At 35.1% G+C, this 25,355-nt stretch overlaps 1 protein-coding gene across 2 annotated transcripts in view; it reads left to right on the top strand.

The window, feature by feature from the left end:
- The window catches only part of zdhhc21 (zDHHC palmitoyltransferase 21), a 60,117-nt gene extending 36,627 nt beyond the window's left edge, over positions 1-23,490 (top strand). Inside the window, 3 exon segments of one of the 2 annotated variants that reach the window (NM_001123055.1) lie at positions 6,020-6,063; positions 18,764-19,217; positions 19,397-23,490. In NM_001123055.1, the coding sequence (NP_001116527.1) occupies positions 6,020-6,063; positions 18,764-18,890 (171 nt within the window). In that variant the 3' untranslated portion in view covers positions 18,891-19,217; positions 19,397-23,490. 2 annotated transcript variants of the gene reach the window in all.
- Positions 23,491-25,355: the final 1,865 nt, after the last annotated feature.

Below are 25,355 nucleotides of genomic sequence, written 5' to 3'. Positions count from 1 at the left end.
AAGGGTTGCGTTTATTTTTTTTAATGAGTTATAGGTGTGTTTTGAGAATAAACCAATCAGAGTCTCATCTACCATTACCTTTAAGAGCCAGCTGTGTCGCGCCATAAGCGCATTTTGATGTAAAGTAAGTTCACTTCCGTTTTTGCTCTCGTGGATAGGGAAACCTTACCACACAGACATCCATTAGCCTATAAATAATTAATTTTGTTTAAGCGCAAAGATTTGTATCAAAACTATTTCTAAATTCAGTTCTTATCTCTAGCAAACGAATAAATGAACTATAATAAAAAAGTGTGGTCAAAATACTGAGTTATTTCCAAATACACCTGCCATGCCCCATATGGTCTAAAACCTGACAGGTGGACAAATCTAAGCTTGTTTTTAATAAAACAAATATAAATATGGATATAATAAATAATACTGCTAATAATAATAACATTATACAAAAGCAAATTGAATAAACTGGAAAAGCCTCCCAAGATGAAGAAAGTAAGGCAGTGGTTTTTAAATTCATGAAGGCTAGAAATTAATGTTTTGTAATATTTTAATCATTTATATTTATATCCTATATATATATATCCTTATTATATATTTATATCCTTAATATATTATATCTTTTTCATATGTAAAGATATTTGTGTATTACTCTACATCTTGTGTGTAGTGTGTAAGCCAGGCGCACTTTGCGCCAGACAATAGACTGACTTTGTTCTGGTCTAAAGAACAGACTATTTACAGTTTCTCAAAATAGCAACGCTCCAAAACACACCTGCTTTTTTAGACCAGAACGCCTATGGGCGCACATTTGAGCCCAAATGCATTTGCTATTTAAACAGTGTGGCGCAACACCTCAAAATGACCCTTGCGCCGAGCTGAAAGTAGCGCAAGACTATTGCCTTGCGCCACATTGCGCCAGGTGTATGATAGGGCCCTATGTTGATTTAAAGTAAATGTTTTTCATGTTCAAAATTATATTTCTTGTAATCTAAGCTTTTGTCATTAGGCCACTTCAGCGTCTCAGAGTCATTCAAAAATTATTATTACATGTTGGCAATCACACACTGATTTTCACCGAGGCAAAACAAACACACACGCAGGGGAGAAAAACTGAGAGACTGACCGTACGTTCACACCGAAAGCGGCGACAGCGTCAAAGTAGCCGGAAGTCATTCATTTTCAATGAGAGCCGGCGGCAATAAGCGGCGAGGAGCAGCGCGGCGCGTCTTCGCCGGCGTGAGCGTCGAGGAGAGTTGAAATGAAGTCAACTTTATGGTAATGAGCTATGACGCGGTTCAGCGGCAAGCAATCAGAATGAAGACGTCCATCGCTTGATAGCAGTTCAGAGAACACAGACCTGTGAACTTTGGTTCCGACCACAGTTGTTCCCAAGGGTTTGATTATTGCGGTCGCCGCATTTCCAATTATTTCTATTTTTTTCCTACAGGAACATGCATTAAATAAGTTACTGGAGACTTACTGATGTTCATTAATGTTATAGAAATTTATCTTAAAAAAGCGGGAATCTCACGCGATGTGACAGTACAAAACAGTACTGCTGCTTCAGGATATTTCAGACATATGGACACATATTGGATAAATAGAGCAAAGCCACACCACACGCAACTTGATCTTCCATTGTTGTATGAATTTGATAAGAAGTGTGCAACATTTTCACGCTAGAAACATGTTTTATGCAGGAATGTAACTGATATGCTGCAACGGCTCATTTAAATACGAGATCAATGTAGCGAGTTTTGACGCTCTCGCCGCAGGAGCTGAAGGCAGAGAGCGTTGTCGCCAGGGCGGCCAGAGCGACCTTGGACGCTCTCGCCGCTTTCGGTGTGAACGTACGGTGACTGTGATAATATGACAGTGGAATGTTTGATATTGCACGATGTATAAGAGAAAAAAACCCTCTGCATTTCAAGGTAACTCAGATGCACTCAGTAGGTCAGAAAGCCGTGTGTTTATAGACTATACTGTCACAAAATGCAGCGGAAATTAAACACGATGGTCGGTAATAGTTTGCTTGCAAACTATTGCAGTGTTCACGTTTACACTCGTAGAGCAGCATTTACAGCAGATCTTTCAGTCCATAACATTGTAGTGATATTAACGTAAACTAAGTAGCTTAGAAATCATATTGACTAAGGTCTGTCTTTAAACACTGAAACAGTACTGCTGACGATACAAACTATAACTTTGCCATCTAAATAAACAAAGAAAGGGCACTGATCGCACACACTTACCAAATCTGTAGAGAAAGGACAGTCAACACCACCTGGAGCTGTGTCTTTTTTTTAAAGAAGATGAGCAGCAATTCCGGATTTTAACGGATATCCGGATTTTTCTTGAGTAAAACATGTTCTATATAAACGTATTTCTGCCGCGTGTCGCGTGCACTGATCCACACGTGAGTCCAGTTGCGCTCTCATAGCTGAGACATAATTTGTTGTAGCAAATTTAAAAATGCAACACTGACGACCTGTATCTACAAACAATTCTTATTCTTTTTCCACTTCTTTTGGCAACACAACGTGTTTGTCAAGCTATTCTCTTATGCACAAGTTTTCCCGCTTGAAAGGAAGACACATCATCAGGGGAGTTTTAACTGGATTCCACTCATTCATTTATTGCATCATAAATGCAGCAGAAAGGCAGGTAAAAAGTATAAAGGTGGAAAGTTGAAAGTAGAAAGTTGAAAGGTGAAAAACCTTCAAAATAAACAAAAATACAAGATATGTAATTAAATTGCAAATAAACATACAAACATTTGTGAATTTTGTCTGATTTTTCACACAGTATTTTCCAATATTATACTGAATTAACACTTGTTTTAAAGCACTATCACCAGTACAGTTTAATATACTGAACTTAAATATTTAGTTTTAAAACATATAAATGAAATGCGATAAATTTTGCTACTGCAGCAATCAGCTTATGTACACGTGATCTGCTCATGCATGCATATGAATCACGGAGGAAAATTACATCTTAATGTCAGTCAGATAGCACTCAAATGATTATTGAAATAACCAAAACTATACATTTCTGCTTCATAACATCTTCTAGTTTGCAAATAACTATTTGTATCTTCAAGTAATTAAGCAGCGGGCAGATAAGCACTATAGGAGCAACTTTTTCCTCTGTGCCGAACTTGAACTCAGATGCTGCTTCACGGTTGATTTGCCCTCAAATACTGACATGACAGTCGCGATTTTCATGCAATGAACAAAGTAATGTTCTCACCGGTTGCCACTCCGGGACTTGATGATGGTTTTTTAACTGTTGTGCACTTTCTTTTGCTCAATTTTGGCGGACATTCGGCTTTGTCGGAGGTTTCGTTTTGGCGGAGATTCTGTTCTGGTTAGGTTTCAGTTTCCTTTTTTCCTTACGTGAATGCCAAACTACTGCATGTCCTTCCGCCTCTCCCTCCGACTGGCGGATGGATTTTTTTTCTCCTTCTATATTAGTTTGACTTGACAGTGTTGTCTCTCTCTGCCGTCTGAACACTGTTTCAGGTACAAACAGTCTTCGAAGATATCATGCATATTAATAAAGTTGTACCGCATGCACAATAGAGTGCGCTGATTGGTTTGAACCAAATCTTACTCATGAATGAATGCAGCACACTCAGAGATGTAATAAGGCACTCCCAGGTACAGACGTCCAGTCTACACACTGAAATACACGCTAAGATCTCATAGCCCTGACGCAGCTTTAAAAATTTGTTTCAAGCCGGAAGTACGAATTTGCTTGAAATAAAGCAAAAACAACCAGTTTTCACCTTTTAGTGAAATATATGTGTACTAATGTTGTTTTTAGCAGTGTGGGACAATATATGGCTGTCAACAGCTCAAAAATTGTGTTTTGGTATTTCGTGACCCTTTAAACACCCACTCGCAACCCCCCACGTTTCCAAAACTCACTGTTTCACCTAAAATTGGAAAAGTGTATATATATTTTTGTTGATTTATTTCTTTTGAACTTTTTATTGGTATTCATTCATTCATTCATTTTTTTTTCTGGCTTAGTCCCTTTATTATACCGGGGTCACCAGAGCAGAATGAACTGCCAACTTATCCAGCATATATTTTTACGCTGCTGATGCCCTTCCAGCCGTAACCCATCTCTGGGAAACATCCATACACACTCATTCACACTCATACACTATGGACAATTTAGCCTACCTAAGTCACCTATACCACATGTCTTTGGACTATGGGGGAAACCGAAGCACCCGGAGGAAACCCTCGCGAACAGAGGGAGAACATGCAAACCCCACACAGAAACGTCAACTGATCCAGCCGAGGCTCGAACCAGCACTAGCTGTGAGGCGACAGCACTACCTACTGTACCACTGCATTGCCTTTTTTGGTATATTTTTTGTTATTTATAACATGAAAATAACAATTTCTTTTAACAAAGACTGGAACACAGTTATGTATGGCATCAATTTGACACGACGAAAAACAAACATGGTTTGCTGGGCATGTATTGTCTAAAGGGACAGCAGCCACAAAATGGAACAGTGATGTGGGGCATTGGATTGTTAAGAAATGACAATCGCTTGACCCACTTGTTCCATACATCCCGTATTGGTGTGAGTTTATCACGCACTCATCTTCCCTGCCTTGCTTCTTTGTCATCAAAGTGTATGTTGAGAAATAAAACATGGAATGTCTTCAAACACATAGTGGCTGGAAATATTGACCTTCCAGTGTCAGCATTCCAAAGGTTTTATATTCAAGTCTTTTTGAAATGAGTCAAACACAAATGCTATTACAAAGTGCACAGTACAGACACACACACACACACACACACACACACACACACACACACACACACACACACACACACACACACACACACACACACGTTATACTTGGTTGGACTGTTTTTGCTCTCATGCGGCTGTGGTAATTTCAGCAGTTACATTGCTATTTTACTGTCTATGTTACAAAAATGCACTGTAAAAACATATTAAACTTGTAAAACTCATTCTTGAGATGATCACAGAGAGTTGGAACAGATAACTAATAAGTTTGAACAAAAGGTCATGGGTTGTCACCCTCCATACTGTAAATTATGTTCTAAATACATTTCCAAAATAGGTTTTCATAATGTCCTGATTCTACCATTGGCCACTATAACAGTCACTAATACTGCCCTTTCACAAGTCAAAACAAAAAGGTTTTTTCACAGTATTATTACCTCCCTTTTGATTTTTTTTTTTTTTATATTTCCCAAATTATGTTTACAGAGCAAGGAAATTATCACAGTATGTCTGATAATATATTTTTTATTCTGGAGAAAGTCTCTCTTGTTTTATTATGACTAGAACTACAGAAGTTTTATTTTTATTTTTAAACACTATTTTAAGGACAAAATTATTAGCCCCTTTAACCTATGTATCTTTTATAGTCTACAGAACAAACTGTTATACAATACCTTGCCTAATTACCCTAACCTGCCTAGTTAACCTAATTAACCTAGTTAAGCATTTAAATGTCACTTTAAGCTGTATAGAAGTATCTTGAAAAATATCTAGTAAAATATTATTTACTGTCATCATGGCAAAGACTAAATAAATCAGTTATTGGAAATGAGTTATTAAAACTATTCTGCTTTAAAAATGTGTTGAAAAAATCTTTTCTCTGTTAAACAGAAATTGGGGAAAAAATAAATGGGGCTAATAATTCAGGGGGTTAATAACTCTGACTTCAACTGTATGTACATGATTTTACATTTATGGTATAAAACAAACTTTTTATTTATTATATTAATATAATATATTAATTTTTTTACAAAGTTTGACGTTCCCTATTTTTTTTCACTGTATGTTTTATTGTTTTTAATCACTGTATGGGAAAACTAATCCAATTCACCCCATCACTTTCACTGGGTTACTTTCATAAATCTTTTTTATGAATTGTAACTATCATCTTATATATATAAAAAATTGCATACTTGTGGTACCAATTCTCACTGGTACTATTTTTCATGTTTTCCACAACAGGACACAACTACCATAGAGAAGATGTCACACTTAACCGAAGAAGTGTAAGTATGGTTGTTTTTAGCATAATTTTTATTCATTTATTAATAATGCAATGCTGTCTACATAAATACATATAGATATGGAGACTGGGTGTAGTTGTCACTTTTCATCTGTAAGGTTTCATACCAAAGATCCAATTACACATCAGTGTGTTTTATTATCACTGCGTTTGACTTTGATATCAAATTTAAAAAAAGCATTCATCCAGCAGAGAAAGAGAAAGAAATTTTTTTTTTTTAAAAGTCAAGTCACCCTTGATTTCTGGTTTGTATTTATAGAAAACAGGGAAACAACAAAGTTGCTTTAATATATTGTGTATTTTATTAGAATGCACAGAGCAACAAGTCTCTAATAAGCAGTTGTTTAGCAGTTTCGTTTAGTAAGTTATGAAAACTTGTAACTTATTCTTAAACATGATTTCTGCTCAAGTCCTGTATGGCCTCAAGCATCCAAGTCAAATCATCAAACTATACCTTTTATTTGTTGTCAATGTGTGGTCTCTAGCGGTGAAACATATTGCCTTAAAATATACAGAATTTGTAATTCAAACATAGGAATTTCAGAATTGATGTCAAAAAATAGTCAATTTGACTATGTTCCATATCATATAGTAGGGGTCTTCAAACTTTGGGACAAAAAGAGTCGTTTTGGTCATTCTTCCCTCAAATAATATTTGCCCAGAGCCACACAACTTATTTGACCTTTAAATTAATATAACACAATTTGATGTTTACCGATGTAAGGAAATACGTTTATATATAACGGCAATATCACACTCGTAGCAGTGCGATATGGCTGTGTATCAGCACTAGTGGGACACTAAGGCATTCGGCCTATGACCTCGTGCCAACACACGTCCCCACCAGGGCTGACGTCAAAACATCAGAAGCTGTTACTTATTCACCTACATCACTTTAGAGCTAGTGTTTGAATGATTCTCTATGTCTAAAGTGATAACAAAGCAGCTGATTTTGTTCACTTTAAGATTATAAGGCTGACATGCCATCCATCTACAGAGATATCTTCTTATAGTTTTACAGTCTACAGTATTTCTCTGTTGCAATCGGGAATATCACAATAGTTAACCCCCCAAAAAGCAACGCAATCAATATCAGACTGTTGTGTTTGCGATAAGGAAAAACGCTAAACACATGCGGATATTGCTTTTTTCAGAAAAAGAAATCAAAACAGGATGTTTGCGGGAAACTGGTCTGAAATACGGGATACTCCCATGAAAAAAGTATGGAATTGTTGGCAGGTATTGCTTACCAGTTTAATCATAATTTCATCTGCAATAGTTAGAAATCAGAGTGTTATAAGCTTCTAAGCTTAAGAGCTTATTATGCGGTTCTGTCGCCATCTTGCGGAGAGAAAACTTCAACCGTCTTTGGTCTACACTATGGCCGTCGATGAGCCCTCTTATAAATTGTAAATATTTTAAAATAGGCAATATTTTTTGCAAATAAACTGCATAATTGCAATCTAAACAACTACATTCTCAACTAAAAAAAGCCTCAAAGTATATTTTGTTGTCTAACAACAGTAAAATTTGTCAAACTGTAGTGTCTCTGCTTGTTGCTGGCTGTATGTGGGCGGAGTAATACACAAAGGGTAAAGAGGCTGTACGGGTACTGATATTACTCAAATACAGTAGGTGAGAGTTCAAAGTGGCTATTGCTGCCGCGTCATATACCGCCGCAGTTTGAAATAGGTGCTGCTCTGTTTTTAGTGTATGACCGCAGTTTGTAAATGAGCCGCCAGGGGGCGCAAAGGGACGGGATGCGAACGGACAGAAATAGCCCATACAGCAGCTTTAAATATGCTACTGTGCTTGTAAATGAGATTAAACAATAAGTAAAAGCATTATAATTCCTTCAATAATCATTTAAATTTGTTAACACGCTTTATTGTAAACTTTTTAAGTGCAAAGAGGATTCGTTTTGGAGAATAGAATTGAAGAAGTAAAAGACAACTAAAATGAAAGCACAAACATTCATTACAAATAAGTAGTCTTAAATAAATACATAAATAAAGCAGCCTAAATATAGAAAAATGTTCAGTGTTTGCTATTTTGATAGGACTAAGACAAGACATTTTCATTTATGTTTTATTTCTGTTTTTATTTCCTTCAATAATCTAAACATTTGTTTAAAGATAGACCGCAAGATGTGCTGAGTGGCTACATGTGGTGAAGAACGATGGCAAAGCTAGGTGTGATTATTGTAATAAACTAATAAGTTATAAAGCAGAGTGTCCCGACCAACAGGACTAAGCATATGCAGTTGGCTCATTCTTCACGAATATAGAATTAAAATAATGGGGCGTTAGGGCGCTAAGCGGCGCATTCTCTCCGCCTTATCGTTTATAACCAGCGGGACACGCTGCTGAAGCAGGAGAGACACTCCGTCATTCATAATCTTAGCTGATGTATCGGAGTCGAAAGAATATATCAAAGAGGAATGTTCTTATAACATACCCGATAGGTGTAATCTTTTTTTTCGTGTCATTTCTCTTCAGCAAATTTAATTTTTTTTAAAGCTGCTTGATTCTTTTAAAACTGAAAGCAGAGCCCGTCAATTGGTGTTTTTCCATAAGATACTCCTTTATGAATGTTTTATTTTTTGATTAAAGTCTTTAATGTGCTTTTTAATAGTTTTATTTTATTTCAAGCAGCACCTAAATGCGAATTTATCCTCAAAACGTGGCATGAGAGCGATGCAAGTCATGTGTCGCATAATTGCCTTTTTTTCCTGTGCGTGTCATGTTTTTATTTCCGTTTTTATTTACATTTTCGTTGTTGATTATAGTTTACTATCTCATTTTATGTCTCAATAATTGTACATAATAATAAACGAATATTGAAAATAAATGAATAATGAAAATAGGCCTAAAAAAATTATTTATTTAAAGACATTGCCGCGAAGCACTGAGAAACGGCCAGGAGCATGGTCTAAAGAGCGTAAGTTGAATGCTGCTTCATCAAAAGCAAAAAAATAAATTAACCTACCTTAAGCAGATCACAAAGTATAATAAAAATATTTTTGCCGCAGGACATAAATTAAATCTCGCAGGTTTATTTTTAATAATTTAGTTTCAGTTCAGTTTTTTTGTTTCAAAACGTCAGTATTCTCCTTTAAAGTAGCTATAACTGTTGTTTTGTTTAGTTTTTTTTTTTACTTAATGGCTCAGTATGTTTTGTATTTGAATTTCAATTTCAGTCACCTTGCACATGCGTGTGAAATGTAATGCGCGCATAACCGCTGAAAAAGAAGAATAAGCTGTTAGTTAGAGCTAATTCATCAAAATAAGCTATATTAAAATACAGCATGTATGTTAATACAGTCAGAATGTGAACAAACTCAAGGTACGGCTAAGATATGCGCTTGCTTTTTTTACAAATTTTTTCATTCGCTACTCTGCCAGGAACTTTGCCGCTAGAGAGCATCGTCAACAATCTCAATCTTATGGCTCATTCTTCACGAATATATTATTAAAATAATGGCGCGTTAGGTTTATTGTGCATCCTGGTTGTGCATTTTAGTTTAACTTTTTAAGAGTTATAAGCAGTTCGGTGTTAGTTTTTATTTAAATATATCAAGCCGAAACTAAACAGTGCATTCTCTCCGCCTCCTCATTCATAACCAGACATGCTGCTGAAGCAAGCAGGAGAGATAGCCTACTCCGTCATTCATAATCTTAGCTGATGTATTCGAGTCGAAAGAATATATTATAGAGGAATGTTCTTTACTTATTATACTTTATTAGTCCCGATATATTTAATCTTTTTTTTACTTTTTTCCTGTCATTTCTCTTTATGAAATTATTTTTTTAAAGCTGCTTTATTATTTTAAAATCGAAAGCAGTGCCTGTCAATTGGTAATTTCCATAAGATACTCCTTTATGAATGTTTTATTTTATGAGTTAAGTCTTTAATGTGCTTTTTAATAGTTTTATTCTGTTCAAAGCAGCACCTAGATGCGAATTTATCCTCAAAACGTGGCATGAGAGCGATGCATGTCATGTGTTGCATAATTGCCTTTTTTCCTGTGCGTGCGCGATCAATTTCTGATCCTTTTGCATAAAGGTTTTAATCAAATGACAGGTCATTTAATTACTTTCGATGTGCTAAAATATTTGTTAAACGAATGTTATTTAAAAAAAGCATATGCACATATTACAACTGTAAAACAGACTGCATGGTCTGATCAGAAATAAAGAAAATTAGTTATATATTTCATTATTTAATGCATAAAATGGGCTATTCTTTTTATAAATTGAGTTTAATTGATTTGAAACTTTTAATTGCATTTTTATGTCCTGTAAATAATAAAAGTTGCATCAGATAACAACAAATCTGAATACCTGCAAACAGGGCCACAGTTACTTTTTTTTCACTGACTGGCATGACTGGCAAACGCGTCAGAAAAAAAACTGCTGAATCTCTGCAAATATTTGGTTAACTTATAAAACAAATGTCTGGTTTAGTGATGTTAGTAATGCATAGAAAAATGCAAAGCAGAATTATTAAAGTTATTATTTCATTGACCTGAACATAACCATTTATAATATAATTACTAACCCGTCGTCCAAAATAATACAATAATAAAATAGCCTATTATTTTATTCGTGGCTAGAGCTTTATTAAATTGATTGACATTTTATATAAGCGATGTGCTTTTGTTTGTTTGTTCTCAGTGATCTTTAATATGTACTGGGTTGCACAAAATATCTTCTAAAATTTCAAGCAGTATTTGTCTATAGCTTTAATTAATTTAAAATATTAAAAATAACAATAATAAAATTATAAAAATACAAAGATAAAAAGAGCAGCATTTTGCTAATCATAAAAGCCCTTTATATTTATATCCATGTGTTGTTTCATATTCGTTTTATTTCACTTGATGCATTCGTTATTTAATGTTTGAATACTAAAAGAAATAACAGCCATCGTTTAAAAGGTTATTTTACCATCAAAATGTAGCCTGTTATATGTATCATTAACTTAAAAAAAAAAATGCAAAGCAGAATTCTTCTGAGCTCTTTAACCCAGTGATGACAGGAATCACTGGCCCACCACATTCTTACGAACATATTTTATTCATTAAAGTTATTATTTCATTGACCTGAGCATGACCATTTATATAACATAATTACTAACCCGTCGTCTAAAGCAGGCAACCCTATTCAGCTATGTTCTATGTTTTTACATAATTCGTTTTGGCAAATGCTAGGAGCGTAATATAGATATTCTAAAAAACATGTTCAGCCAGTTGTTGTGCATAGAAACATTCTTTTTAGTAAGGCCCTATATTTAATTTTCGTTTTTAAACGCATAAGTTTTGATACGGTTATGCCATTCGTCCTACGTCGGAGTTTTGCATTTTGTGTATCCATGTTTGTGAAAAACACTTAAAAGTGGAGACATACCCCTAACCCCATCTCATAACCAAAAGCTTGTCTGTCAGGTATTAATGGGCATCAGTGAGGCCGAAATCATGTCGAGTTTCCACTGTCGGGCTAGTAGCTCACAGCGCGTCACGCAAACCCTCATTTACTCACCGACCGACTGTTGGCATCGAACATCGAGTTGTCTCTGTTAATAACTCTGTAGAAAATGTATTTTATAACATCCTCATTTAGATAGACGCAGTCAAACATCCAGCCCAAAATGCTCTGGAGAGACCTGAAACATATTATTTTTTTCCTTTTATAGGCTATATGACACTTATGTTGCATTCTGTGATCTTAAGGAAAGTGTTAAGTATTTCAGCACATAAGAGCAAGTAAGAAAACAGCATATATTTTGTTGCGCTCAGTAGCTTTTCACTAATAAAGCTCTTCATGTAAATTTCATTTTTCATTTTTAGCACGTCATATAAAAACATCAACACTTGTTTAGAGACACAGTACTCATTTATTTTTGCAGTTTTCCCCGATGTGTTTTTAAAGGCACTGCGCAGCTGGAAAACAGAAAAAAAGCTATTACCTGCTTTCACTCTCACCAAAAATGCTCTGTTTGCACGATTTGATTATTATCATCATAACCAAATACTTTATAAATAATATTTTAAGCCTTCTCTGGTTATTGTTTTTAGAGATTATCTAAAATCTTTTTTTCAGATAGGCCTTTGTATAATGGCATTGTTTAATATGGCTTTAACGGTTTCATTTATGTAGGCTATATAGGCCTACCTAAACTGTTATAGCTAGCTTTTGCTTGTTTTATATTGGTTAATTTATTTAATGCGATTTTACTATATCCGATATTTGTAATTCTTTAAATTATATTTCAATATGGCTTAGGCTATTTTATCAAGATATGACACTATTGTTTTGAGTCTACAAAAGGGAACACGTAATTTGTAAATTTTTATGTTATATATTAGCGCTCTTTTGCTCAATCTCTCACACACACACATACAGACATCTAAACATGCACAAACACACCGTTTAAACTTGACAAAAACTCTCGAAAAACTTTACTGTCTGCTGTGTCTTTAATATGGTGTAAAGATTATTATGCGTTATTGAAACATCATGGGGGACGCAGTAAAGTCACTTATAAATTAAAATTGTATTATTTTATGCAACAGCCTTACATTTAAAATGGAAACATAAGGACGAATATAAGCAAAAAGATCTCAGCCTATAAGGCTAGATGTTTTCTTTCCCTTATTTATTTATTTGTTTATGTATTTGCCGCATGTAACTCATGTGTGCGATCGAAAAACTAGTGTAATGACGGCAAGCTATCTTTCCCAGACTCGAACAAAGTCCGCCTCTTTCTTTCACTTCGCCCCGAAGCCCAGGCTGGCTATCCTGGCATCCGCTATGTAAAACATATGCTGGATAAGTTGACGGTTCATTCCGCTGTGGCGATTACAGACTAATAAAGGGACTAAGCCGAAAAGAAAATGAATAAATGAATAAATAAATAAAAATAATAAAATAAAAATAAGGTAATAATCTTTACACACAGATTTTACACACAGTAAGCGGCTTTTTTTTTTTTTTTTTTTTGAGATGGTACATTTTAATCGCCTCTGCCACTTCCTCTACCTCAAACCTGAAATTTGCAGAGAGAACTATAGCCCATTTACACCTTGATGCCTTAGCCTCAATAGCAAAAGTTCATAGTCCATTTACACTTCAAGACAGGGGAAGTTTAGCGGAAGAATGTCAAATCAGAATCAGGCACACCAGCTACTACTATCATGAAACTATTGAAATGGTAATGGCATAACTTTGTTTATTTGCAGCAGCTTTTTTTTTTCGTGCAACAGAAATGCAGCGTTGGGAAGCATATAATGAATAAAAACGGTTAATAGTGAAATCGGCTTTTCATTGCATCCCTATTAATCAGTGCATTGAATGCCTTTTATGGTGTCATATCTCGATAGAATAGCCTAAGTTATATTGAAATACCTTAAAGAATAAAGATATAAAAAATCACATTAAATAAATAAACAAACCAATTCTAAATTTGTTTCAGTTGTCTTTATTTTAATGCCCTCTTAATGATGCGATGGTGTGCTTTATCATTATGGACATTTTACGTTATAACTAACGTAATTTAAATGATGGATCTGCGACAGAGAAACTAGGGGTTTTGGGAAACACTCATCATATCCTTTTCCCCCAATTGAAGTAGTAACATCTGTATATCACGGCTATTGGCCAATCAGATTCAAGAACAAGACAGAACTTGTTTTTATTAGGGATGTGCAGAGCAGCCGGTAATTGTATCTGTATTTGTATTTATTGAGGGAGGGATTTTTTTTTTTTCATTTTTATTTGTATTCAAGTAAAATTCAAAATGGCGTAAAAAATATATATTTTCCATTACATTTCTAATTTACGTTACAGTGTAAGTATTGTTTAAGTATATCCATTAAAATAATTATGGATATGCATTATTGGTTGATGTTTTTGAACATGTAACAAGAAACGTCATTGAAAAAAAAAGTAACATAACTGCCATTAAACACTGCATGGTTAAACCAACAACTAATAAAATACCATTGCGAACATTATGAACCCCACCACCACTGTTCTTGCTGAAGGATACTGAATAGACAGAATAAAAACAAATATCACTTCAAAGAACTGTTCTTCTTCTGAAAGAACTTATTTTCAATGGAACAGAGTTCCAAAAACTAAAATTAACTAAATAAAACTAAATAAACCCCTGACTGGGAGATCGGGCAGAACAAAAAGTGTATTCTATATAATACTAAAAGATACAGCCCTGCTAGTGTCATCTGCCTGTCACAAAACAGACGCAAAGGTTCTTTGAATGTTTTTATTTAATTAATTAATAAAATTTTTTTTTTTACTTTTTTTTATGTTTGAAACTGACTGGCAGGGGGAAGAACATGGCTGTGTTGATGGTTAGGTGCTTGTGGAAGATTTAGCAGAACATGGCTGTGCTGATGAGGTGATTGATGCTTGTGGGGAGTTGGCAGATAGTACAAGGAGAGAATGCCTTGAGTGCATATGATTATGCATTACATAGAGGGTGGCGCCGTGGCACAGTGGGTTGCGATGTCGCCTCACAGCAAGAAAGTCGCTGGTTCGAGCCTCGGCTGGGTCTGTTGACATTTCTGTGTCGAGTTTGCATGTTCTCCCCGTGTTAGCGTGGATTAGAAGACATACGCAAAAAAGTGTAAAAGAAGACATATGCAAAAAAATAAACAAAAAACAAAATAAACCACTTAAGATAAAAGAACGCTGTCTTAAGATGATTGCTCCTACGTTGCCAGGTGTACTACTTAGTACTGTGTAGTGTTGGAGCAAACAGCAAGCTTTGAAGCCACCAGTAGAGCCTACTCTTACAGTATTCACTAGCATTGAGATGATCGTTGGTTCCTTTAAGCACTTAGTTCAAGTCCTGTTTCCCTGTGAGTATGTGATCCCAGCAGCTTCGATAAATGTCCTTTTTATATCCAGAAACATTATAACCAATATAGAATAGACATTTAAAAGATAATATTGTAGATATTAAGGTAGATATCCTTCATTTCAGGTCCTTCTGTTTGCATTATCTTCTGGCACGTACAGTATAATGACCTGCTTGAAACCCTCTTTTCATTTGTGTCATTCTGATGAAAAAAATCAAGAGAGGAAAAAATAGAAAAAGAAAATCGAAAAGAACACAAGATTACTTGCATTGTATATAGATAATTTTTGGCGTATTTATGAGAGAGTCTAAGAGCCAAAATAAAAGTAAAGAAACATCCTCTAACTACCTGTCTACACTATTCATCATTCTAATAGTCTGTCTACACTTGAAAAGCAAAGACAATAAAATGCATGTTATATACTATCTCTTTTTTGACAAAACGGGAAATAACATGAAAACAAAAATATGGCACACACTCAAAAGAAAAAATGTTTGATACTCATCTAATCAAGTTTGGGGTAACATTCTCATAGTCTGACCAATGTGGGCAATCGTTATAATGTGGACAGTATTACAGTATTTACCTACTGTAAAAACAGGCTTTTTTTTGGTGTTTTAACAGTATATCTATTGTGAAAAAATAAACAGATTCTGTGTTTTAATGGTATCCCTCCTGTAAAAAATTAGATATTATCATCATCTTGTCTCACTCTATTGTCATTTTAAGCCTGTCTGACTGACATACTTCCACAGAACACAACAGGAGATATTTTGAAAAATGATGGTAACCGAACAGGGGCAGCATCCATTCACTTATGTAACCAAACCAGAGCAAGCACATAACCAAACCAAGTGAATGGGTGGCACCCCTGTTTGGTTACCAATATTCTTAAAAATCTGATATTTTGTGTTTTGCAGAGGTAACAAAGTCATACAGGTTTAAAATGAAAAGACAGTGAGTAAATTATGAATTATTATTTATTCAGTTTCGGGTAAATATTGCATTATTTACAAACCAGTTATTTAGACATAATTGGTGTTTTTTTTTTCAGATCATTCAGAATGTGCAAGTAAATAATTAATAAACTTTTCAAATTTACATTTATATATTTGATTATTCTGGCATATAGTAATAGTTAATTTGTATCTTAATAAATGCTTTATTAACTCAACTTCATCCAGTTTTGTGACCTGGGGTCCGTTCTTCGTACCTCGCTTAAATGATCTAAGATTATTTGGCAGATCCTGGATCTTTTAATCTTGATAACTGATCTCTCGCTAATTTGGTTCTTCAAACAAGTTCGCGAATTAGATTAGAATGTCTGGATGAACTGATCTGAGATCGCTGCGTGTGTGGTGAAGGACAGATCTATCGATCCTCGAAATCATGATCAGCAATGCAGCGATGGGCTGACGGCACAGCAGCGTAATGACATCATCTGATTAATATTCAATTATCCATGTGAGCAAAATTACTTCAAATTAGCAGTAAACGGTTTGTTTAATATGACACGCAAGAACTTTCCACATTTGTTGTGAGCTGCAGGCTTTACACTTTCATTTGTCGAGACAAGAGTATTCATCATGCATTTCAATGCAAATCAATGTATTTAGTTCTACATTTAGAAAAGATTTTCTTTATAATAGTATCCGTTTTTTAATCGGTGTAAAGAATAACTAGTTGTTTACAAAAGCATTTTCATATTGGTAAAGGTGTCTGCAACTTTTGTGAAGCATCAATCACCGGCATATTAACTGTCAAAACATGTTTATGACTGCATAAATGTATTATTGCTTTAAAAAAAAGTCACATATTGTGCATTTCTATTATACACAATTTGTACTAAGCAATCTAAAAAGTTCATACCAATAAGTTTTCTCTTTGCACCACCAGATGGCAGTCTTTGTTCATTTCGAGGGTGCAGATTGCATACGTTTTATTAATATGTATAACTTTATTTATTTTATTAATGACTTCAACTTTATATATATAGTTAAAAATATGTACCATTTTCCCAAGTGTATATAACTACTACTGTAAGAAAATATCAGAATTCGGAACATACTTACTGTATTATCTTTGCTTGAACTGAGCCGATCTAATCCTGTTTATATGAATTGAACCTGCTCCCGATCAGGTTTGACCTAGCAGAACTGTTGCCATGACAACAACTCTCGGATCAGCTTTGAAGAACGAAACGATCCTGGATCATGTCAAATCGTCAATATCCAAATCCAGCTAACTGAGTAATCCACGTACGAAGAACGGACCCCTAATCTAAAGTGAGGACTATTTATGCTTATAAATCCCTATAAATGACAGTTAAAGGCTCGATATTAAATGAACAATAAATGTTTACAATCTTATCTAAATAAATTTCATTACTGTAAATATTAAACATTGCTGAACATTACAGAACATTACAGAAGTTCCAAAATATAACATAAAACTGGATAAAACAACAACAATATTATAATTTATTGATATTTTTTGATGCAACAATATAGTGTTATTTAGCGATGTTTAAACTGTACAGTAATTTCATTTTAGATAAGATTTATTTTTCATTTGATATAAAATAATGAATTTAATTTTTTAGAATATAACGGTCTTTGATTGTCATTTATAAGGGATTTACAAAGCATAAACAATCCTCACTGTAGGCCACAAAACTAGATGAAGTTAATAGAGCACTTATTATAATACAAATTAACTATTGCTATTTATTCATTTCTTTTCCTTCAGATTAGTCTCTAATTCAGGGTCACCACAGCTGAATGGACTGCCAACTATTTCGGCATATATTTTACATGGTGAATGCCGTTCCAGCACCAACCCAGTTTTGGGGCGCATTTACACTATGCTATCCAAACCGTGCCCAGGTCTATTTTCCGGATCGTTTGAGAAGTGTGAGTGCTCTGAATCAGGCTCAGGCATGGTTCAATTGGCCAGCCCTTGCGGGGTTGGAAAAGGTGTGCCAGAGTGCGGTTCACTTGGGCTCTGAAACTGAAGATGAGACATGATTTTTAAGGGACTGTTTCATATGGATTTATTAACCATTCTTATTGTTCAATGAACGCAAACTGTCGTAGATTATTTAAGACGCAAATCCCTCGTTGCACGACAGCTGCAGCTTTAGCAAACCTTCTTATTCCTGCAGCAAAAGGACTTTATGGTTGTTTATATCAAATGTATGTGTCAAAAGTGGCTGATTTGTTCTGCAAAATATTGGACTGTGTTACTGCATCCCAAATAGTTAAAACGATATAAAGAAATAAAGAAATCTCCACTGTGCTGAGTGAGAGCGCTTACTGAACAGCGCATCATCAATGACGTAAGCGTGCTTAGTCTTGAATGCAATGTGAGTGTGGCAACTGTGCATAGTGCGAGTACGCCCTTGGAAACACCCATACACACTTATTTACACTCACACTCATACACTACAGCCAATTTGGTTAATCAATTCCCCTAAAGCACATGTCTTTGGATTGTGGGGAAAACCGGAGCACTCGGAGGAATCCCACACCAACACTGACAACTGACTCAGCCAGGGCTCGAACTAGCGACCTTATGATTTTTTAGTTTCATCAACTTTTTAGTTCAATTAAAGTAACTCTAAGTCAGAGTTTGCCAGGGGTATGAATAAAAAAAAAGTTGATGGTTGAATAAAGGTAACTTTTAAGTCACAATTTGCCAGGAGTGTTATGAATTATTTTGGGCTTGGCTGTATATTCATAATGAGATTTTTCACAAAACTTACACTGCATACTTTAATTTCTTTTTCAATTTCCCTCAACAGACCACGGCGGCCTTGGCAGCAAGCAATGGCTGAGGTTTTTGGCACTCGCTGGAAGGTTCTGTGGTTCTTGCCTTTCAGAAGCAGACATCCTTTAAAACTCAACCTGACAATCCGCTCTCATGTATAGAAAAACTGGTTTGGGGTGGGGTGGGGTCGGGGAGGGGGGTTTGGTGGCGGGTTCATGAGCTCATGGATTAGATAGCCAGTACAAGATGGTTAGATGAACAATACAGCTGAAGCCTAAAAACTGCTTGTTTAATGCATACGCATGCATAGATGGTTTACAATAACTTTATTGTGCACATAATTATGCATACCTCATCAACCACTGCTACTGCCCATACTGATTGTTTCAATACAAGTACAATACTGCATTGGATATTTTATTTATTTTTTTTTTTTGTGCCTTTTAAAATCCATGTTTTTAAATAATTTGTGGATTTATTTATTATACATACACAATAACTACCCTCATCTACTTTTAATATGATATAAGAACCACTGCTAATGCCCATACTGATACTACTATAACTGCATTGGATAATTTTTTTGTTGATTTTTTTTTTTTTTTTTTTTTTTTTGCACCTTTTAAAATCCATGTTTTTAAATCATTTGTGCATTTATGTATTATACATACACAATAACTACCCTGATTTTCTTTTAATATGAAGCTCTACCTTTAAAATAAATATACATTCATGTCTCTGATTAATTGCAAATAGTAATTTTGCCACCCAAAAATGGGTCATTTATATTTATGGATTTTAATAGACTTCCAAAAATAGACTTTCTTTAATGTCCATAAAATTGAAAACAACACAGTTTACAGAAAATAATGTCTCACGTTATCTGTCACCATTACAGGCTTGTAATGTACTGTGTGTATATTAAATACTTCCCACCTCATCGTTTCTGACCTATTTGAAGGCTAGTGTAATTTGCAAGCTGGCTTTTAAACATAATATTGTACTTTTAAATAATAGAAGATATGCATGAAAGAAGATCAAATGTATATTTATTAATAGAAAGATGTATTTTACTAAAAAGGGACAGCAGAAAGGTATATTGCACAACAGTTTAAAAACTGTGCTAGATAACCTTTATGTTTCAAATTTAACTTCAAATCCAGTAAGATATCGACAATTATCAGAAGTGCCTCTGAACACACTTATATTATAACAAAAAGCTTTACTGAAGCTTTACTTCACAATTACCTGAAAAAAACAATGATTCACAACAGATGACTACAGATGAAATACATTCAGATATTGCAACTCATTCTCGATTATTACATAATTTGCTCCAAACTATTAACTTTGCAGTTGTGTTTTTGTCAACTTGGCCCAAGTGAATGAAACTGAGTAAACAATTCATGTGATGGAGTTATGACTGTCTTTTTTAAACCTAATTTCAGTAATAGTCTGTATATCGTTTGAAAGGTTTGAAGTAAAAACGTGAATTTAAGCTATAATATACCACAGTCATAACCCGAATTATGAAGAATTTGTCACATTTAGAGAGTTTTTTGGTATAATATTTGTTCTGGCCCTTCACTCCACCTAAATAATATTATAAAATTAGCTTTTTGGTTGTCGTTTATGAGCAATATTTGCTTAAGTCAAGTGATACCTACCTAAATATGCATTATTGATATCATAAATTTAAAAATTTTTTCTGGTTCTTTTCTCTGTATATTTTGTGTATTTTAATTTTACTGTAGGTGTCCATATAATTGGTTTTGAAAAAACTTTGTTTTGTTTGTCATTAATTTGTTGTTAAACCAAAGATAGATGTTAAATGTGATATGAAAGTCTTTTCATTGTCACTCAACTGTCGCAGATACAGTGATACAGTTTAGTGGTCTATTTCTTAACTTATCTGACTTGATGTAGCTTGGTGTTGATATAGGCTGCATGTGTCATTTTTGTCAAGCAATAAAACCTAAGATTTTTCACTAATATAGCAGATATTACAAATGTGTTTGTAGTAGGTCACTAAATATTATTAGGGGCCAAGCACCGAAGGTGCGTATGCACCTATTGAATCCTTTCTGGTTCTTATTATTATTTTTCCGGCTTCTTCTTCATCTTACGCTCTGGGAGTCTATGGCCCTATGAACCAGTGTTATCTGCGTAATGCACTAATGTATTCACACCAAACTTGGTGTGTGTTATCACAACCATGGACTGTAGTGAGCTGCAGCGTTTCGGCACACTGCCCCCAAGTGCTCCGGAGATACAAAAAATGGCTTTTTGCTTATTTCTCAACCCTTGGTCCAAAATTCATAAAAATTGTCTCTTTGCATCCAGCGGAGCATGCTGAGCCAGCCATTTTGGCAGGTGGCTATTTTATTTTATGTCAAAAATTGCCATATTTTACGGATGCATTGGCAAATTGTTATAAAAGTTTTTATAATGGTGATCAAAACGTTTTCTCGCAGTGCCACCTTTTGGTAAAATGTTATAATGATATTTCTAAAAAGGCTAATAACTTGTGACTAATTTTGCATATTGCTATAAAACTTGTCTTGATACATTCCGTGGGTGGTCCTGAGAATATTGATATCAATTATAATTATGCCTTAATTAGCTGATCTTGCTGTCCGCTAGAGGTGTGAACCTATACTGGTCTCATGGTTCGATTCGGTTATGATTATCATGCCATCGATTCGGTTCAATTCGATATCTCGGTGCATCACAGTGCATTGACGATGCTTTCCATATACAGTGTTATATTTTAGGGGGGAGGCTATAACATGCTGTCTGTATAACACACAGACACACAGCACCACACTGTCGCTCATTCAAACACATTCAAAAACATAGACAGCATCAAACAAACAAACACACACGCGCACACACACACACAAACACACACACTTAAGTCCTTGCAACAGGGAGAGCTCACGCTGAGCGGAGCAGAAAAAACGAAAAAAAAAAAAAAAACGAAAAAAATAAGCACTTTTAAACGCAGTAAACGCTGACTGCGAGGGCTTAAACGGAGCAGTGCTCGTAATGTCGAGCGAAAAAAAAGAAAGACAGCTGTGAAACATAACCAGCTTTGTCTTTCTGTAGGAAACACACTTTAGATCTTTTTAGGGTAAGAGGTTTTTGAGTAATTGCCGTCTATAACTGAATGTGTGTCAGGAAAATCGAAAACAATTGAAGCGCCCCCCTGGATGTACAGCGCCCTTAGCATTTGCCTATGGTGCCTATGCCACGGGCCGGCCCTGAGTTGGCTGAGTGTTGTAAATACCGGCGCTCACCTCCCTCACGACAGAGAGCATAGGAGATAAATGACGTCAGTACATTATAACCGGTTATGATTATTACTAAATCGATACCGAATTGTCTGTGTCTGCATCGCGGTGCACAGAAAAAACAATTATTTTTGACACCCCTACTGTCCGCCATCTAGAATTAAGTTAAAAACCTACTTTTTTGAACTCCTACATTGTTTGGCTGATTTGCACCAAATTAGAATCAGATCATCTTTAGACCATACTGACAAAAAGTTATTGAACTTGTATCGATAGGTGTAACGGTTTTTGTTTACTGAATCACAAATGTGATGGCATGATGCCAAACTACATCTGAGGCTTTATCTCTGCGATAGTTAAAGATAATGACACCAATTTTTTTTTATCGCCTCACACTGACAACACTATGTAAATTAAGTGACTATGGCGCCCTATGGGTCAAGAGTTATAAGACATTCATTAGCCATTATTAATGAACCTTACAAATTTGGTAATAACTTTTGACTGCACATGCTTATTTTGATGAAATTCAAATTTTTCCTTGCATCATGCCAATAAAACAGACACCAATTATGGCATGATCTGCCAAACGTCCTGTCTGCCCTTTTAATCTTTAATCTTCACCAAATTTGACTTGGATCATCCTCCTACCATGTAGACCAAAATTTATGGCATTCATGTTGATAGACAAAACTGTTCTTATTTAGCATATGCGCAAACTTGATGTATTGCTGCCAGATGACATTACAGGTTAAATTACTGCAATGGTTTGAAGTATTGAAACCAAACTTACTGTGTGTGATCCAGACCTGACTTTGACCAAACTACGTCAGTTTGCGCCACCTTCTGGGTAAATTTGACAAACAATTAATTTCTATCAATAGAAGTCATACAAAATTTATCAAATGACTTTTGAATAGTTCCGTTTATTGTCTTGTGACTGGTCTTGCAGATTCCTTGGATCATACAGAGTACATTGATATAATTTATTCTTTAATTGACACAACTTCCTTTCCACTATTATGAATTATTTTGTAAATCTATTGTTTTTAACTTTCATTAGATTGTTAGCCCAATTTCCATCAAATTTGGCGCAGACCATTCTGCCAAACAGTTATAGAATTTCCCCGTTGTTCTGTAGCTTGTTTCCTTGCTTGTTTATGATGTGGCTGCTGGGCTGCTTGGCCTCATAATTGTTGCTTGCAGCTTTTATTTTTATTTGAATCCACTGCTCATAAATTTTTCCAAAACAACTATTATTAATCAATTGCATTCTCAAGTGTTTAAAGTTGATGACACTATTCTGATTTCTGATTTAATTACCTGTTATATTTTATCTGCTTTATTGTAGTGTAAGTCGCAATGAATTTTATTTCTTTCTTTTAATATATATGAGTGTTTTAAGTACTGTATATAACATACATTATGGAGCAGTTTTTTAATAAATTGTTATTTTGCAAACAGAAAACTGCTTTCTCTGTCATGGTTTTAAATAGTCTGCAACTTGGTCTAGTCTAGATTTTAATAGGCTGATATTCTGAAGGAAGATTAAGAGTTTTTGGCACTAAATTTAGGCTTGAACAAGCAGGATGTAGACATTTTTGCACTCATGGAAGTGCCTGTCTATAAAGGAGGTGTGATAAGGTGCATTGTTGGTGCATTGCTATATTTGAGAAACTGAAATAGAAAGCGCCATCGAAAAGTAAAAGCTGAGCTGGTCTAAAGACACTACCTCCATGCTTTCTTCATGTCCCGGGGGCTTTTTTCAGTTCAATTATGACAATTTGCATTTTTATTATAAATAAAATATTATTGAGTTTTGGAGACTTATGCATCACCATATGGGCTATAAGATAGAATGTGTGTTAAGATATAGGTTTTTTGACCACAGTGAATGTCCTCAGTGGAGTGTGTACAACACCATTTGCTTATTCACAAAAGTAAAGGAGTACAGTAAAGAGTAAAAGTAGAGAAAGTAAAAAGGCCGAATGGAGGAGGCTTATTATTTATCTTCATGGAAATGGTCTGTTTAACCGTTTTCTTGTTAGTGAAGCATTTAGTTTTTCGATTCAGTTTTTCCACTTACAAAGTCCACCATGTAAGGAGCAAATGCGCCATGACGTGGCACAACTGTCTCTTGAAGGGAATAAGCGATGAGACAGATTGTTTTATATGAAGGTATTTTTGGTGCACAACTCCCAAGCAGCTGTAAAAGTGTCATTTGTAGTTGTAAAGAATAGCCACAAATGTGTATCATTAAATTTGTACTCGCAGAACAAATTTGCTAATGTGTATCAGTAAATTTGTACTTGCAGAGCAATTTTTCAAGTGTGTAGGTATTTTTTGTCTCCAACAAAAACAACGCAACATTTAAACCTTTTTAAATCCTTCAGTGCAGGTGCACAAATCTCATTGGATGAATCACAAATACAGAAACTCATCCGCTTATGCTCTTTGCTATTGTTGCAGTGAATATGGTGCTAAACACATCCATACACCTGCATCCACAATTTAAAGTCACAGGCAAAACTTGCACATCTTTCACTTGCAAATCTAAGTTTCGCTTTCTCGTTTTTTGCACCAAATATCACTGTGATATTTGGTGCAAAAGTGACTTGTATATCTGCCAATCAAAATGTGGGCTTTTAGAGAAATTCAGCCAATCAGAAAAGGCTTACTTGACCTTAGCCATAGAAAAGAGCTAGCGACAGAACCAGTGGGGAAACGATGACATCTTAAAAGCATCAGTCCAGTAAAGCTACTTTTTCATTGCTTCTTTTTTATAAAACCACTTATAGTTGTACAGTTTGTTGTTAGTTTCAATATAACTATGTTAGTGATTGGTATTTATAGCTAGTGTTACAGTGTATAGGATAAGTGGTAGTAATTGACGTTTTTAACAGCCAATCAGGGGCAATTGTTGCCTATTTTAGAGCCGGTTGGCTGTGCTAGGTGATGTGTCACCTCCAGCCCCGCCCTTCTCGTTCCGTGTTTGTTGACATCTGTTTCAGGTATGTTAGCAGTTAGCTCTTCGCCGATCTCTCTCTCTCTCTCTCTCTCTCTCTCTGTTTGCTCATGTGTGTGTGAATGGAGGGCTGAGTGCAGCGTGTGTACGAGAGCAGGTACGAGTGATTGTTTGTTTTTTCCTTTTTCTTTCCTTTTTTTTCTTTTGATTAAATACTTAATATAATCAGTTGTAAGATAGTGAGAGCGCTGGTAGTTTTTTAGCTCCCAGTGTTTATATTGAGAGTATGGCAGAGATCTTTAGCCATTTAACTTGAAAACATGCGGTCAAAATTGACTCAACAGAGGGCGTTGAGGAATGTAGTTTGG

The sequence above is a fragment of the Danio rerio genome, chromosome 7 (genome assembly GCF_049306965.1).
Source record: "Danio rerio strain Tuebingen ecotype United States chromosome 7, GRCz12tu, whole genome shotgun sequence".
Lineage (NCBI taxonomy): Eukaryota > Metazoa > Chordata > Actinopteri > Cypriniformes > Danionidae > Danio > Danio rerio.
Note: the sequence above shows the minus strand (reverse complement) of the source record. Positions and strands in the feature narration are given on the sequence as shown.